The 18,661-nt window shown below is 41.7% G+C and overlaps 1 protein-coding gene across 1 annotated transcript; it reads right to left on the reverse strand.

The window, feature by feature from the left end:
- Nucleotides 1-1,800: 1,800 nt before the first annotated feature.
- On the reverse strand, nt 1,801-3,029 carry PERCC1 (proline and glutamate rich with coiled coil 1). Its single transcript, XM_044677521.1, has one exon. The coding sequence runs from the start codon at nt 2,758-2,760 to the stop codon at nt 1,801-1,803; it is 960 nt and encodes a 319-aa protein (XP_044533456.1). The 5' UTR covers nt 2,761-3,029.
- Between the last annotated feature and the right edge of the window lie 15,632 nt (nt 3,030-18,661).

Below are 18,661 nucleotides of genomic sequence, written 5' to 3' on the forward strand. Positions count from 1 at the left end.
ATTTCCTTGGGGATATATATATATATATATATATATATATATATATATATACTAGGTACATGGCACAACTGTGAAAAAATCTGAAGGCTAGGCTAGGTATATGGTACAACTGGGAAATCTGCTCAGCTGAAAATTCAAGGGACCCCAGAGAGCCCCAGGGCTATATATATATTATTTCAGGAGGAATTGGAGACACTTGCATTCTACAGCCATCTCCCAAGGATGGTAGCTTCTCCCTCATATGTAGGAAAGGAGAAGCCTTAGTAGAGCCCAGATTCTACTTTCACCACTACTTGAGTACTCCAGGGAAGAAGAGGCCTCTCATTCCTCACCCTCAGTCCAGGGGTGGGGTAAGTCTGTCTGGCTAAGTCAAGGTCAGTTCCAAGACAGAGCTCTAATGTCGGCTACTGAAAGCTTGCCAGGCAGGCTTCTGGGTCACTAGATTTCCCCCAAGGCAAAGAGTGCAAGAGAAACCAGGTGCTAGTACTTTGTAATAGCTGGGGCTTCAAAAAATATGCAGGACCCAGACGTAGTCATCTTGTTTATCCTTTTGGGGATAGGAATGAAGAGGATCAAGGGAAGCTAGATCTTAGTCATCACTTCTCAACCCATGATTTCCCATCTGCCACTCTGGGGACCAGGATGATTATAGCTTAAGACACCCAGATGCCCACAGCTTTAGTCTCTAGATAAGGATGGGTCACTAAGAACTCCCTCCAGGGGCAAGCCAGGTTGATGTAGAAGCAGCTAAATCCAAACAAAGCTGAGAGTGGTATAGTTTAGGACTCTGTTAGGATGGGTTCCTCCTCCATAATCCTACAAGTAGCTTAAAAAAGCTGCTTTTACCTCTCAGGCAGGGGTTTGGGGGCTGTCATAAGTCCTGGCTCTTCGGGGTCTCTGAAAAAAATACCTGAGGTCTAGGTACTTGGCACAACTGGGAAATCTGCTCAGCTGAAAATTCAAGAGACCCCAGAGAGCCCCTGTATTAGCAGTACTCTACAAGATGCCCTTTAAACCCTGCAGTGAACACAAGGAAGGAGATTCTCCAGCTGTAATCTCATGAGCAAATAGACAGTGTTTGTTCATTTAATCAACACATCACCCTTTTCTTCCTGCCTCCTAGGAGAGCACTTTCAGTTCATCCAAAAGGCTTGCTTCCTGCCAACCTGGTCCAGCACCACCCTCGGTGGTGCCCCTGCCTTTCTGCCTACTATTTGGAGAAGCCCATTAGGAACTGGAAATAGCCTCTTCCCTTTTAATATCTCTGGAAACTCTTTTCAACCCTGGTACTATTCCCAAAGATCTTAAAGCCAGAGTGTTCCTTGGAGGAAGAGGAAAAATACAAGATAAGGCTTTTCCCCCATTGGTACTGTAGGAAGCACCTGCTTTAGAGAGGCAGTCAAGAGTGGAGAAAGAAGCTGCTTTCCCTCCATCATCAGTCTTAAAGTCTTACCTAAATGACTGGGCAAGTGAACTGAAACTAATTGGTGTAGAAAAGTGGTTTATGTTAAGGCAAATGGACTCAGATGAGAACCAGGCAGCAGAGGGGGTTGGCTATAAACATCTTGACAATGCGACACATAACCCACTGGAGTTTGAGATTTTTTTTTTTTAATAAGTGAGGCTAGGAGATTAAAATAAGAAGAAAGGGAAAGGAAAGGGTTCTTCCTGTTCTGGGACATGTTCAGGCCAGGATAACCTAGTTCAGGCTATCATTGGCCCTGATTCAGTGCCTGGCCTCTCTTCTAAGTCCCATAGTAACTCCCATCTCTTTGAGAGGGCAGGTCTGACAACTATGGCTTATGCCTCCTCTAAATGATCCATTTCCAGGGCATGTCTGCCCAGCTCCCGGCCTCCCACACTGTGGAGCTCTTGGGCCACATCTGATGTCCAGTTGGCAAGCAGGTCACTAAAGTCAGGTGTGCTGGTGTTGAGCAGACATAAGGAGCTGGGAGCTGGCTCCTTCCAGAAGGATTGTGGTAGCTTCCTTTTGTGCATTGGGGTGATATGGCCATACTTCTTTTCAAGCTTCATCCTCCTGCTGTCAGACACTCTCTGCCTGGCATATTGACAGAGCCCATATTCAAAGAGCTCAACCAGAGGCCCCAGCTTCAGAGATCTATCTCGGCTGGAGATGAACCTGGCCTGACAATCCAAGCCTTTGGAGAGACTAGCAGTGTCAGTGTCCTCGTCCTCCTGGTCCCCACTCTGGACAATCTGCATCAAATCTGCATAATAAAGCTCTCTAGCAGATTTGCAAGGGGGGCGGCTATCCTCATAAATATTGCAGGCATCTGGGTCTTCATCTTTTGTCTTCTGACCAAAGTACTTCTGGATGTCACAGCTGATGAGTTCAGAGAAACGAAGGAGTTGCAAAGTCATCTCAGTACTACTTGGGCTTGGCCTAGTGGGACCCTTCGCCAGCTCTTGGTCTGACCTCTGGCCTCCTGGACTACTGCCTGCCAGTTCCAGGTCCTCCACTTGTTTTTCCCCATCTTCCTCCTCTTCCCCATCTTCCTCCTCTTCCTCTGAGGTTTCAGGGAAGTCTGGATCTCGGTGGCTAGTAGTAGGTAGAAATGACTGATGGAAGGGGGCCTGCAGTCTAAAGTCACATAAAGTTCTGATCACTCCAGCAGCCATCTCCTCTCTTGAAGCTAGGAACTTTCGAAGGCAGCAGATGTTGACTGACTGGTGTGGGAAAGCAGAAAAGGAGAAATAGAGACTTGAGTCGATAGGATTGACAATACCATGCTTCAGCATCTCAGTTTGTTGTCATGTCTTTACATCTTTATTCAGGCAGTTTCTCCCAGAATACCCTTCTCTCCATCTCTGTCTACAAATCCAACCCATTAAGACCTGTTTCAAATGCTAACCTCTCTATGAGCAGAAACAAGCTATGATTCATTTTAGACTTCTTCACTGATATCACTCCCTAACCCTTGCTCAAAGTAGCCACTGTTCTGATAATACATGTATAACCCAGATCAAATTGTTTGCCAGCCCTGGGAGGGGGAAGGGAAAGGAGAGAGGGAGACAAGTTTGAGTATATAACTTCAGAAAACTTATAAAAAGAAAAAGGAGGAGGAGGAAGAGGAGAAGGAAGAGAAGAAGAAAAGGAGGAGGAGGAAGGAAGGAAAGAAGGAAGAAGGAAGGAAGGAAGGAAGGAAGGAAGGAAGGAAGGAAGGAAGGAAGGAAGGAAGAAAGGAAGGAAGGAAGAAGAAAATAGCCACTGCTTTTATGGTTCAGCTTTCATTCAACACACATTTGTTGAATAAGATTTGAAAAAGGCCAAAGAATGAGCCTTCTAACCTAGGGATAAAGTATGAGTAAGGGTGCAAAGCCAGGATAAGGATGACATGATTGGCGAATGGTAACAAAACTACCCTGGGTGGTCCAAGGGGATTCACGGTAGGAATGGTAAGAGACAAAATAAGTTGAGGAAAGATTGGATCCCAGGCTGAGGATTTTATCCTGTGAGAAATGGAGAGCCCTTGAAGGCTATCAAGTCAGGGAATGACATTATGTATGAAAACAGTGTTTTATGGAGACTGGTCTAGGCAGTACAAAAGATAGACCAGTGTGGGAATATTCATGAGACAGTTTTAATGATCTTTCACAGGAATTGCAGCCTCTTGGGCTTAAAAGGAACCTTAACAATCATCTAATAGACCTTATTCTCACTGGAAATGGATAAAAGAAGGTTGAACACATATACACAGAGTTTGTTGTAGAATTATGTTTAAAAAGGGGGGGGGGGGGAAGCTAGGGAGCTCAGTGGATTGAGAGCCAAACCTAGAGATGGGAGGTCCTAGGTTCAAATTTGACCTCAGATTCTTCCTAGCTGTGTGATTCTGGGCAAGTAAGACGGAAGGTAAGGGTTTAAAAATATATATGTTAGGAAATAGGTTTTGAACAATGACACATATATAAAACTCAATGGAATTGCTTGTCAACTCAGGAAGGGGGAAGGGAAGAGGGGTAGGAAAAATCATGAATCATGTAACCATTGAAAAATATTCTATCAGACACCCCAGCTGTGTGACCCTGGGCAAGTCACTTGACCCCCATTGCCTACCCTTACCACTCTTCTGCCTTGGAGCCAATGCACAGTATTGACTCCAAGACAGAAGGTAAGGGTTTAAAAAAATATATTCTAAATAAAATGTAAATATATATGTTAAACGCAACAACAACAACAAAAACCAACAACAAGTGGGGACAGGAAGGGATGTGGTGAAGAGGAAGTATGATTTGGAGGAGTTCTGTTACAAGAAAACAAACTTTCTGATCCTGAAGGAGTAATTATAAGGGAGGTAAAAAGGAAAGAAAAGAACTTGGATCATTGTTGTTGTTCATTCACGGGAGCAGTTTGCCATTTCTTTCTCTGGCTCATTTTATAGATGAGGAACTGAGACAAACAGAGTTCAATGACTTGCTCAGGGTCACACAGTAAATATCTGAGGACAGACGAACTCAAGAAAATGTCTTCATGATTTCAGACCCAGCACACTCTATCCATTGTGTCAGTGAGCTGCTCCTCCCCCTCTTAGACAACTGGAGAATAGCTGAACAAATTGATGGTTTATGTAGATAATAGACTCTTGTTACATCATAAGAAATGATGAAAGAAATTATTTCAGGATATACCAAGTAGTATGAACAAAAGCAGAGTTAAATAAACAGAAATAGAACAATTTATACAAGGACAGTAACCTCATAGAGAAAAAGAACTTTGAAAGATTTTTTAAAACTCCGATCAATGCCATGAATAGCCATGTCTCCAGAGCATCTGTAGTGTGGAGCATGTTATATACTACCAAAACCACCTCCTAACCGGTAATAGACATGAGGTACAGAAACATACATTTTTCTGGACATGGCCACTGTCTAGATTCATCTTGCTTGACTATGCTCATTTGTTATAGGAATTTTTCTCTTTCTCAGTTTTTAAGTGAGATGTGAGGGTTGGGCAAAAGAGGCTAGCAATTGTAATTTTTTTTTTTAAAGGAGGGCCATTGTAACGTCTTTAAAAGCTCATGGAAGATAACAAGGAAGATCAGAAGGAAGCAGAAAAGCTTTCAAATATAAAATTTGTTACATGTCTAAGAAAACCAAGAATTATGAAATGGAAATTTTAAAATCCTCTTTATTAGGTCTGCTGTGTTTTTTTTTAACTTAAATTTTAAAAGTATGATCTAATCAAGCCCCTTTATTTCATTTATTTTATAGCATTATGTGTTATGTATTATATATCTTAACATTAAAGTGTATTTCAAATAATTCTCTATAAAACCTGTGTAATAATTGGCAAGTCATTTAACTTCTAACCTCAGTTTCCCTCAATTGCAAAATGAGGAAAACAATACCTGTAGGACCTGCCTTACAGAACTGGTATGAGGCCCAAATGAGATAGCATTTATAAAGCATCTATCAAATCTTATACTTTTCTGTCTATTTATTATTATAAAGGGAAGGAAAAAAATGTAGGAGTAGCTAACTAATCTTGAGAAGCAAGAATGAGAAAAAGTCAAGGTGTTGAGCCTCCGCAACTGGGAAAGGGATGGTACCACCAACAAATGAGTAAAGCAGGAAAAGAAGTTGGCATAGGGAGGTGATGGGTCTGATTTATCAAATAGGCAATTTAAGAGGCAAGCAGAAATGTAGACCTGGAGCTTGGATGAGAAGTTAACAGTGAATATGTTGATCTGTTTTGTTTGTCTGTATTTACTTATTACAAGGAAGGATTCTTATTAGGGAATGGAAGACATTAGGAAATGATAATGATATAAAGCAAAAAGAAAAGTACCTCAATAAAGCATTTGAAAAATTGAGAGCCTGCCATATATGTGACACTGTGCTTGAAATACAAAAAAAAATTCATATTTTCCATGCCTTGTAGGCATTCAGAATCTAATAAGAACTCCGTGACAGACATGTTAAAAAATATATATGGGGGGCAACTGGGTAGCTCAGTGGATTGAGAGCCAGACCTAGAGACAGGAGGTCCTAGGTTCAAATCCGGCCTCAGACACTTTGAGCTGTGTGACCCTGGGCAACCTACCCTTACCACTCTTCTGCCTTGGAGCCAATACACAGTATTGATTCCAAGACAAACGGTAAGGGTTAAAAAAAATAAAAAAAAATATATATATATATATATGAAGTAGAATGGGATCTTTCCTTGGCTCTGTACTATTTAGTACTTAAAAAAATAAAATCAATAATCCTATGAGCCCATGGCATGGCTGCATATAAGGGGAATATGAATTCTTTAAGGGAAAGGACCTCTTACATTTGTATTTGTGTCCTTGGTACTGATAGCAGAACGCCTGATGTGAGGCAAAGGCTTGACAAATGCTGATGGATGGATGAGTGGTTGGATGAATGGACAAAAAATGTAGGGCTAGAGAGAAAGCCAGAAAGAGATTTAGAGACAGAGACAGAGAAAGATTTTGCAGTCATCTGTCTTTTTGAGTGTTTGGGAGCATCCCCTTCACCACGTAATGGTTTTATGGCATCAAAATAAATGACATTTATGGTCTTTCAATAAAGAGAGCCTCTGTGACATCTGCCCAGGATAAAAAAGGCACGGAAGAAGCTTTGAGCAGACTTGAATTTGACAATAAAGGACTTCCCACCGTTCCTTTTTGCAAATGGAATATTTGCATATTAGGAACAGATCTTTGTCTCTGGAGGGTTCCTAAAATCACAAACTTCCACATAAATCCTCAAAGAGCTGAAATATGCCAGAGACCAGAGACAGCTACTAACTGCCATTTCTAGGTTAATGCTGGTTTAGTGAAATAAAAGGATGGCACAGCGGCTAGAGTTGGGAAGATCTGAGTTCAAATATGGCCTCCTAACCTACTAGCTGGGTGACCTTGGGCAAATAATTTAACTCTCTTTGCCCCAGTTTCCTCTTCTATAAAATAAGTTGGAGAAGGAAATGGCAACCCACTCTGTATCTTTGCCAAGGGGATCACAAAGATCGGGAACAACTGAACAGCAAATGTGGAACAAAATGGTCTAGACTAGAAGGATCTAGTCCTGGGGGTGCTCCTTGTTTTCCCTTTATACCTCCCCTCTCCTCTTTACTCCCAAAGTCCATTTCGGTTCTATTTTTTTTTTTTTTAATTTCCATTTGGATTAACTTCCTTGTTCTCTGGTCAAGGTGACAAGGGGTTAAAAGTCAGTAGTTACAGTTGATATGTTGAGGTTGACTCTGGCAGCAATCTTTCTCCTGGCTGAAACATTGTCGAGGTGTTTTAGATATGTCTTGGTATTGTTTGTTACTCTATTAACAAATTCTGTAGCGTAGATCTTTGTCTATTGGGAAGACTGAGTTTGATATTGCTACAACAGTAACAAAATCTAGAATCTCTGTGAGATAGTCTAAGTTAGTTATTTAAGTAAGCAAGTACATAAAATATATGCCCTATAATGCTAAGTAATTTTAAGGGAGAGAGCATTAACCACTAGGGCCATCAGGAAGGCTTCCTGCAGGTGTTTCTTGAGCCATATCCTGAAAGAAGCTAGAGATTTTAAGACATGACATATGAGGGGGATTCCAGACATGAGGGGGCCACTCGTGCAAAGGCGTACAGGAGGGAGATGGGATGTCATGTACAGGGAAATGGAGTCAGTTTTACTGGAAAGGAGAATTTGTGAAGGAAAGAAAAATGAACTGAGCTTGGAAAGATGGATGGAAACCAGATTGTGAAGGGATTCTAAGGAGTTTTCATTTTATGCTAGAAGTAGTAAGGAGCTATTGAAGATTTTTTTGAGTATCAGGATGACACAGATATAATTGTGCCCTATTTGTGGTCTCATTGACCAGATTTAGTGGCAGGAGGAAAGAACTTTCTCCATTCCCACCTTCCAGGGTGGCTACGAGAATAAGAGATTATTGTATCACCTGGAAAGCAGAGTCAAACCTATTTTCCTAACCAACATCATTTCATAATCATTCTATTTATTCATTAGATCCAGACTCAACTGTACCATCCTAAAACTCTGCTGGAACATCTCTCATCCAACTGCCCAAAGCACAGCTCAGCCCTTTCCCAGGCCCCCTAGCTGGTAGTGCTTTCTCTCTCCACAAATTATATATTTATTTACTTCTCCAAGTAGATGTGTCCTCTTAGTAGTATATAACCTCTCTGAAGGCAAAGACTTTTATGCTTTTTCTCTGGGAATCTCCAGGACCTGGCACAGTGCTCTCTATACAAATGACCCAGAATAGGGCTTTGGGAACATCATTTGATTTGTGGACGCCTCCTGTAGTACTAAATCTTCCCCCACCTCCACCTTGCATTAGGTTTCTCTGGATTCACTGACTCTGTCCTGTCTGGGAAAAGAGCGCTGACTTTGAAACTCGAGGAACTTGGTTCAGATCCCACTTCTGGCACAGGGTTGGAGTAGGGAGCCTTTGAGGTCTGTTTCAGCTCTATATGATTATATGAGTAATAAATGCCAGTTAATACATTACAGAAGCACAGAGCATCATTGTTTCAGGGCTCCTGCGTGAATGAGAGAAGGATTGGTTTTGTTGGACTCACAGGGCAGGATGGGATCCTGGTAGTCAATTACAACAAAAATCTCAAACTAGACACAAGCATAGTCACATCTTAGTTATCTAGAATCCAAACCAGTGGCAAACTATAAGAACTGGAATGCTGGAACCTATTCCACATCACCCTCTGATAAGAACCAAGGACAAAACAACAATCTGATATTTTCTTTTTAAAAAAAGTTCCTAGTATATATCTTGGGACCTCTGTAGAGTGAGCTTATGTCATTCCCACTGGGCAATAAGAATTGATATTCATCTAGACCAGTTAAAGAGGGGGCCAAAGGAAAGGAAATGCTCATCTGTCAGTGTGTTTCTAAGGCAACTCCTTCAAAGTTTCACTGTATTGTATCCTACTCGTTGTATTCGTCAGATTAGGAATAATGTCACCAGGCTGGATAGAACACCCCCCCCCCCCATCTGGCCCATGGCTGTAGTTTGCCCATCACTGATCTAGACAAAAGAATACCATTTGTTTGGAGGAACCAAAAAAAAGTCAAGGAAACAGTAGAAAAAAGTATGACCAAAGGGGACATAGCATATCGAGACCTCAGATCATATTATAAAGTTATATTCATCAAAATAATTTGATATCCGTTTAGATCAGTGGAATTTATAATACATGGAATAATTATGATTGTTATATATTATATATAATACAATAAATAGTATAATAGAAAATATTATATTATAAATGAACTAAAAAACCTAGTATTCAATGAAACCTGAAAATATAAATTAGGAAGAATTTTCTACTTAAATGAGGAATGTTTGAAAACTAGAAGTATCTGGAAGAATTAGACCTACACTTTATATTATTTAGCAAGGTAAACTCAAAATGGAAAGATGACCTGAATATTAAAGGTCATTTCACACACACACACACACACACAGAGATCAGGTATCTTTCATAGATGTGGTTAAGGGTGAATTTTATTTAAAACCTTTACCTTCTGTCTTTGACTCAATACCATGTATTGGATCCAAGGCAGAAGAGTGATGAGGGCTAGGCAATGAGACACAAAAAAGTGAGTTGCCCAGAGTGTCACAAGTAGGAAGTATTTGAGGTCAAATTTGAACCCAGGACTTCCCATCTCTAGACCTGGCTCTCAATCTGCTGAACCTTCCTATGCCCCCCACTCCCACCCCAGGGAAATCATAGAAGATAGAATAGATAATTTCGGTGACAGGAAATTGAAAAATTTTTGAATGAACAAAATTCAGTAGACTTGGAGGAAAGTTTACACCAATATCTCAGATAAGGATCCAGTCTGTTGGAAGGAATGACAGAGAGATTCAGCAATCCATCAGGATTTTCTTACGGACACTATTCTTGCTGACTTCCCTTCTGCCCTCCTCTCCTCCCACTACCCTCTTGGGCCAACTTCTGTCTCTGATTAGTTCTCTGGGATGTAGCTCAATGTAAGGTGGGGAAGCAGACCAGGACTCCCAAGCCAGTCTCTCCACTACCCAACTCATGATCAAGCATGTTAGCCAAATGTTTGGCATAACTACCAGGGAGAAAAAAGGGATAAGGAACAAGGTGTAAGAAAGAAGGGAGGAGTATTATCCTACAGCCTCATTTTGTCACTGAAACAGAGACAGCACCTTTCAGGCCATTCGGCATAAAGGAACTTTTCCTCAGAAAGGCTACAAGCAAGAAGAGAAGAAAAAAAGGCTTACTAGGGGATCTCAGGAAGCTCATTTGACCCTCATAAAGAATGATGGTCAAATCCTCAGATTTCTATAGCGCTGGTAAGGTCTCAAAAGCTCTTTCTTCACAATAATCCTGTAAAGTCCGTAGTGCAAGTGCAAGTAGTGTTACACAGCCCCCTCAACCCCCAGCTTCTAGGTAAAAAAGGTCAGGCCCAGAAAGGTGAAATGATTTGCTCAGAATCACCCAACCTAGTGAGTATTGAAGCCAGAATATAAACCAGGGCTGCCCAGGTCCAAGAGTCTTTTTTTTTTTTTTTTTTTTTTAAGCCCTTACCTTCTATCTTAGTAGAAGTTCTCAGGCAGAAGAACATTGAGGGCTAGACAATCGGAGTTAAGAGATTTGGTCAGGGTGGCATAGCTAAGAAGTATTTGAGGACAGATTTGAACCCAGGTCCTTCTGATTCCAGGCTGGGTGATTTATCCACTGTGCTATCTAGCTGTCCCAATAGAGTTTATCCCCCTGGTTAGAGGTCTGCAAGTGAAGTCAAGATGAAGTCAGTTAATAACTATTTTTCAGGGGGCAGCTGGGTAGCTCAGTGGATTGAAAGCCAGGCCTAGGAGGTCCTAAGTTCAAATCTGGCCTGAGACACTTCTTAACCCCCATTGCCTAGTCCCTACCATGATTCTGCCTTAGAACCAATACTTAGAACAACAGTATTGATTCTAAGCCAGAAGGTGAGGGTTTTAAGAAAATAACCATTTTTCAGTTGATGGGGATAGGATTGGGGATGTAGACTAAATGATCACCCTAGTACAAATATCAATAATATGGAAATAGGTCCTGATCAATAACACATGTAAAACCCAGTGGAATTGTGCGTCGGCTATGGGAGGGGGTTGGGGGGATAGAACATGAATCCTGTAACCATGGGAAAATGTTCTTAATTAATTAATTAAAGTTTAAAGAAAAAAAAAGAACCATATTTTCAAAAACCTTTACCTTCTAGCTTAGTAACAACTCTAAGAGCTAAGGGCAAGGAAGGGCTAGGCAACTGGGGTTAAGTGACTTGCTCAGTCACACAGATAGGTAGTGTCTGAGGTCGAATTTGAACCCAAGACCTCCCATTTCTAAACCTGGCTCTCTATCCATTGAACCACTGAGCTCCCCTGTCAAAATGTCTTTTTTTAAAAATCTAGTTGGGGCAGCTGGGTAGCTCAGTGGATTGAGAGCCAGGCCTAGAGACAGGAGATCCTAGGTTCAAGTCCGGCCTCAGACACTTCCCAACTGTGTGACCCTGGGCAAGTCACTTGACCCCCATTGCCCACCCTTACCATTCTTCCACCTAGGAAACAATACACAGAAGTTAAGGGTTAAAAAAAAAATAAAGAATTTGCTAAAAAAAATCTAGTTTCATGGAAGTTTTTACAGCTCAGATTTAAAAGAAAAAAGAAGCTTTGAAATAGTCCTGAGAGAGCATATTATTTTCCATTTCATTTTTTTAATAGAATCTTTGTGCTGTCAGGGGCCTTGGAGATATAACAATCCTTTTTCTATCAGGAGTCCCTTAACTTGGTATTCATTGATTTCAGGGGGTCCATGAACTTGGATGGGGAAAAAAAGTATACATTTATTACAATGTAATTAGATTCCTTTGTAATCTTATGTGTTTTATTTATTCGGCAGTAACATGATTCTGAGAAGGGGGCTCTAGGCTTTACAAGACTGGTGAAAGGAGTCCGTGATATAAGAAAGATGAACAATCTCTGCCTTATATCAAGATTCCCCAGAGATCATGCAATATGAAAACATCTAAGGAGCTAGGGATATTTAGCCTGGAGAAGAAAAGATTTAGGAGGCATCATTGCAGGCTGCCAGTATCTGGAGGGTTTTGATGTGGAAGGGAATTTAAGCTCATGCTCTTTGGTCCTAGAAGGCAACACTGAGATCAATAGGGCAAAAATGCAGATAAGCAGATTTCCACTCAATATAAAGAACTTGCTAAAAAATTGAATTCTGCAGAAGGAAGGGAGTGAGTTCTTCATCACTGGATTTCTTCAAGCAAAGGGAACATGCCAATGATATTATAAAGGGGGTTCTTGTTTTCAAGGACTAGACGGACTTTCGAAATCCCTTTATGGTTCTGTGATTCTATCTACATATGGATTAAGAAGAACGGCTTACATCTGGGAACTCAAGCTTCAACCATGGCAGCAAGGAGAAAGAGGGATTGGGCACTACAGTTGTCCATGGCCTATGCCCTTGGAAAAAACAGATTGGGCGGGCCAGCCAGATGTGGGCACCAATAGATATTACTAAATTAGTCTGGGACTAATTTTCAGGTCCAAATTATCAATGGATGACTGCTCTGGGGGTAGGTTTATAGCACTGTTTAATAAATTTCTGCGTGTCCTATTGTGGGAGTAAACCCTCTTGGAAAGTGAAGATTTATAATCCTCTGTGCCTTGCCTCATATCTCAAAAATTCCTTTGCTCTGACTTAATTCGAGGAAGTATGGCTCTGCGAGGCCCAGGGAATAGAATACTTTTTTTTTTTTTTTGCAAGTCTGTGTATCTTGTTCTTCTCTCTCTTGAGGACAGTACCTTCCCCCCTAACTCTGATTCTATTCCCCAGAAATAGTAGATTCCAACACTCACTTCTATGATGAATAACTAAGAGAGATTAAGGAAGAACATGACCAAGGATTATAGATTTAATTTGGAAGGGATCATAGAGATCCAAAGGTCCAAAGCCCTTAGTTTTATAGATGTGAACTTTGAGATCCAAAGTGACCTGAAAGTAGGTAAGTAGTAGAACCAAAATTTGAACCCAGGTCTTTTGACTTCAAGTCTTTGTACTGTAAAATACTGCACCCCTTTCCTAAACTTTTATAGATTCAGAAACTGAGGTCCAAAGAGGGCAAGTGATTTGCCCAAAGTCACATAGGAAGTAACTTAAATCAAATCTTCTGATTCCAAATAAATTTCAAGTTCCCTTGGGAGCCATAAAGAGGAAAGACTAATTCTCCTACCACCCCTCTGAGCACCAGATAGACAGTCATCCTCACTCCCTGAGAAAAGAGGGTGTTTGTTTATGTATGGGGGAGGGGAAAGGGAGAGGGAAATATCTTTCAGTCCCTGTACCCCCATTCAGCTCTGCACTAGAGGTACAATACCAAAAATAATGTCCAACCCCATGCCGTTGGAATTGGGTGTCAGGGGATCCCATTGCTCAGCATGGAACGGTCGGACAGTCATGGCCTGTTTCAAGGCCTGGAAGGCGGAGGTGGAAATGGCCCACCTTCCTTTCCCATCCCTTTTCTTTCTGGGGCCCTCAGGAACTCTTACCTTCAGGGACCAGGCAAGGCTCCCCCAGGTCTTCCTCTGAATGGAGCAGCCCTCCACCTGTGGCTGAAGTATTTATAGTCGGCCCCAGCGCTGGCAGCTGACAAATATTTGGTGATCGTATTGTCATAGTAGACTTGGCAAACAGAGCCTGGGTTTGCTTTGGCGCCCAGCAACCGGGGAACACTACAGCAAAGAAACCCGTGTGGGCGGAAGATAGGGTTCACCTTAATGGCTGGCCTGCCAGGGGACCTTTGAGTGTTGTCCCTGTCGGGCCGCCTGTTAAAACTCCAGCTCCAGCTGCTCAGCTGCCTGGCACACTTGTCCCGAGGGCCCTTATCTCCTCTGCTGATTGGAGCCTGAATCAAGCTTGGTCAAATAGGTGTAAAATTAAATTTCATGCTATTTTGACTCCTGGAGTAGGCCTCCTCCAAAGGACATAAGCTTATCCAGGCTCTCTGTGTAAACAGCCAGCAGAGCTTCCTGGGCTCTGGACCAAACTAGACAGGGGAAAAGAGCTGGAGGTTTGCCTTCCTTGCCTAGCAGAAGCACTGCCTGACTCTCCATCTTCAGGCCATGCCTCCCTTCCCTGCCTTCTCTTCCCAGGATGGAGGAGTGAGGAAGCCAAGCACTGTCTCTAAATCCCTTTTCTCTCCCAGCTGTCCTGGCTCAATTTAAAAAGACAGTTGAAATAGAGAGAAGAGAGTGTGAAGGGGGGTAACGTATGTTATGGCTATGAAGGTAGATTGGAATTCAGTTGTGAAGGGCTTTGAGTGCCAAAGAGAACAATTAGTATTTTGTCCTAGGGGTAAAAAAGGAAGCTCTTGGAGTCCTTGAGAAGTGGGAGTAACATGGTTAGACCTGTGGTGCCGGAGTCTCAGTTTGTAGCTGTGTTGAAGATGGATTAGAGAGGAGAATAACTTAAGGCATGGAAACCAAGTAAGAGGCTATTACTAGAATAATTCAAACAAAAGGTAGGGGAGGTCTAACTGAGGGCAGTGGCCATGTGAATGAAGAGGAGGAGAGGGTTGTGATGGATTGCAGAAGTAGAATTGACAATCTTGATTTCAAAAAGAGCTGGAAAGATCTACATGAACTGATGCAGAGTGAAATAAACAGAACCAGGAAAACATTGTACACAGTTTGACAATAATATTGTGGAATGAGCAATTGCGATAGACTTAGCTAATAATAGCAATACAATGATCCAGGACAATTCTGAGGGACTTATGAAAAGGAATGCTACCCACCTCCAGAGAAAGAACTATTGGAGAAGGAATGCAGATGGAATCATATGATTTATCAATAGTTTATTTGGGTATATTTGGGGGTGGTGGTTTTAAAAGATTATTCACTTACAAAAAGGAATAATAAGGAAAGAGATTTTTTGTATATTAATAATACATGTATAACCCAGATTGAATTGCTTGCCAGCTGCAGGAGGGAGGAGGAAAAAAGGGAGGGAGACAACTTTGGAAAATTTATGTGGAAAATTTTTTATTAGAATAAAAATCAACTTAAAAAAGAATCAATCATCCTTGTCAACTCATTGGATATGTGAGATGAGGTAGAGAGAGGAGTAGATGATGACTCTAAGGTTGCAAACCTGGGAGACTGCATGAATAGAAGTGCCCTTCTCCATCAGAAATAGAGAAGTTTGGAAGAGGGGCAGGTCTTGGGAGAAAGATAATGAGCTCTGTTTTCTCTGTTTCATCAACCCAGTACTCCATCCTGGCCTTGTTCCTAAGTAAAGCAATACATAGACTGACTGCACTTAGAGCAATTGGATTTGTCATCCTCAAAATATAAAATCAAACTATTTAAACAGACTACACATGAGTTGACCATTATATTACAGGACAGATTCAACTTTGGAATCAGCTTCTGCTCAGCTTGGAAGTAGAGTAGAGGGAATGAAAGGGAAATACAGTAGGAGCTCGTTTTACATGAACTCAACACACGAGAATTCAGGTATACATGATAAGCGAGCAAAAGAAATCAAGGTAGAAAAAATAAGAAACATAAAAAATTTTAAAGATGCCCTAAATCTGTGCCATTTCCCCAAGCAAATGTAAGTCTCATAGCATTTCACCCAGTCACACATATTCTTGCTCTGAGAAGTGTTAATGTGAGTCATTCTGTTGTTTTGCAACAAATACTAATTCCCACATCAGTCTTTGTCTGGAGTTCTTGCTTGTAACAAGTTGTTTTTTTTTTTTTTTAACCCTTACCTTCCATTTGGAATCAATACAGTGCATTGGTTCCAAGGCAGAAGAGCGGTAAGGCCTAGGCAATGGGGGTAAGTGACTTGTCCAGGGTCATCCAAGAAGTGTCTGATGCCAGATTTGAACCCAGGACCTCCCATCTCTAGACCTATCACTCACTCTATTGAGCCACCTAGCCACTCCCTTGTAACAACTCTTGTCCCCGTGTCACATTAGCCCTTCCATTTATTTCATTAACACTGTTTAGTTATTATAATAGTCCCAGAGTACAAAAATAGTGATGCTGGTAGCTCAGATAAGCCTAGAAAAAAAGTCACAAAGTGCCTAGGAATGTTCATTTAAGAACTACTTATTACATAATGGCATTCACTATTACACACTATTTTCAACTTATGTGAAGGGTCTTAGAACGTGCTGGTTACATACAATGAAGTCCTGCTGTACCTGCCAGTGTGGCACCTATTCTCCTAAACTGAAAGTCAGGAGCAACCATCCCAAACAGGCTGCTGAAAGCAGAAGTCACTGCAACCAACACCCAGAGCTCTGCCTCTGCGTGGCCCCGCAGGCTGCTGCGGCTAGGCTCAGGGAGTGCTCCCGCAGGTACTGTGAAGCTCAGTGCTCAGCTCCCTGGACTCTAGTCTCCTTCTCGAACTGCCACTCTGTTTCCTCACTTACTTAAATCAGGTCATCGCTTCTCTTACTGCTGCTGCAACCAACTTCTCCTGCCACTGCCATCATCAATCATTACTGCTGCCCCAAGTCAACAGCTCTTCTGGCTTGGCAGCCAATGAGGGGAATCACTTTGTTATTTCAAGGTAGCCACTTCCTTTAGCAATGAGCCACCACTTGACCAGAAGCAACCGGGCTCCAAACACTTCTCCCATTTCAAAAGCCAGTTACGTTCGAATGCTAGGTTGGGGCCAGAACTCCTTGAGGGACCTTAATTGCCAGGCTATTGCTCTTCATAGAGACTTTTGTCATTTTACCAATTAAGCACGGATCCTTGTGCTTGACTTTTTTTTTTTTTAAACCCTTGTACTTCGGTGTATTTTCTCATAGGTGGAAGAGTGGTAAGGGTGGGCAATGGGGGTCAAGTGACTTGCCCAGGGTCACACAGCTGGGAAGTGGCTGAGGCCGGGTTTGAACCTAGGACCTCCTGTCTCTAGGCCTGACTCTCACTCACTCCACTGAGCTACCCAGCTGCCCCCAATGTGCTTGACTTTTACAATGGGACTAATCGGCTTTGTAAATCACATTTAAAGGTCTTACCATTTAATATTTGAAATATATTGGCTAGTATTAGTTGGTTTAAAAACAAACAAACAAAATAAGGGGGCAGCTGGGTGGCTCAGTGGATTATGAGCCAGGCCTAGAGATGGGAGGTCCTGGGTTAAAATGTGGCCTCAGACATTCCCTAGCTGTGTGACCCTGGGCAAGTCACTTAACCCCCATTCCCTTGTCCTTATTGCTTTTCTGCTTTGGAACTAATATATAGTATTGATTCTAAGATAGAAGGTTTTTGTTTGTTTGTTTGTTTTAAATCCCTACCAGAAGAGCAATAAGGGCTAGGCAATGGGGGTTAAGTGACTTGCCTACGGTCACACAGCAAAGAATGGTCTGAGACCAGATTTTAACTTAGGACCTCCCATCTCTAGAGTTGGCTTTCTATCCGCTGAGCCACTTACCTGTCCTCTGGCTGGCTTTTTACAATTTATCCTTCTTGCTCTGACTGGTCAAAGTTAGGTTTATGGAGCTACAGTGTGTTATAGCAGAAAAAAACACTGAATTCAGAGACAGATGACATGGGTTCAAAGCCTGACTCTCCTGCCTGTTATCTGTGTGTGATACTGGATAACTCACTAAGCCTCTATGGTCTCAGTTTTCTTTCCTACCAAATGACAGAGGCAAATTAAATGACTTCTAAAGCCCCTTCCAACTCTAAATCTTTGAATCCTCTTCTATAAAGGCACTTCTTACCCCGACTCCCAAACCAGGCTCTGTCACAGGCAGCTTACTACTGATCAGACAGGAGAGGACTGCCAAAACCTACCAGTGGAGCTCTAGCCCTTCTTTGATTATCTCAATTTGATGCAACTTCACTCAATTCAATTTAGTTATCAGTTATTCCAGAGCATGGACGTAAAACTGGAGTGGAAATAATAAGCAAATAATTTTGGCTTACTCGGTGAGATTTAATGAGACCTATGATCTCATCAATAGGCTATTCACTATAACCATATGGACAAAACTTATCTATTCTGAGGCACCTAGAGGGTTCAATGGATAGAGCATCAGTCCTGGAAATGGGAGGCCTTGAATTCAAATCTGATCTCAGATACTTCCTAGCTATGTGACCCAGGACAAGTCATTCAACCCCATAATGTCTAGCCCTAACCATTCTTCTGCCTTGGATCTGATAGTATTGATTCTAAGAAGTTATAGGTTAAAAAAGTAATATATACCCCAAATTATCTACCTCTACCCATTCAGTTAGACCAGTGGTTCCCAAACTTTTTTGGCCTACCACCCCCTTTCCAGAAAAAATATTACTTAGCGCCCACTGGAAATTATGAAACTATTTATTGAACTCAGAATAGAATGTAATACAAAAAAAGTGTGTTCATCAACGCTTCTCTGGATCGCTGCAGCACCCACCAGGGGGCAGTAGCGCCCACTTTGGGAATCACTGAGTTAGACTCTTGTCCATGTCCTCCCATAAATCTTCCACTTGAGTTATCCAATATGCTAGGGGGATAAGATTTCCTCTCCTGAAATTGAGAGATTATAAGTAGAATACAGGAATTGATCACCTTTTATATGATCTCTTCCATCTTATTTTTCCTTTAAATTTTTTCTTTTTCTTTTCTTT

Source organism: Gracilinanus agilis, chromosome 1, assembly GCF_016433145.1.
Source record: "Gracilinanus agilis isolate LMUSP501 chromosome 1, AgileGrace, whole genome shotgun sequence".
Classification (NCBI taxonomy): Eukaryota; Metazoa; Chordata; class Mammalia; order Didelphimorphia; family Didelphidae; genus Gracilinanus; species Gracilinanus agilis.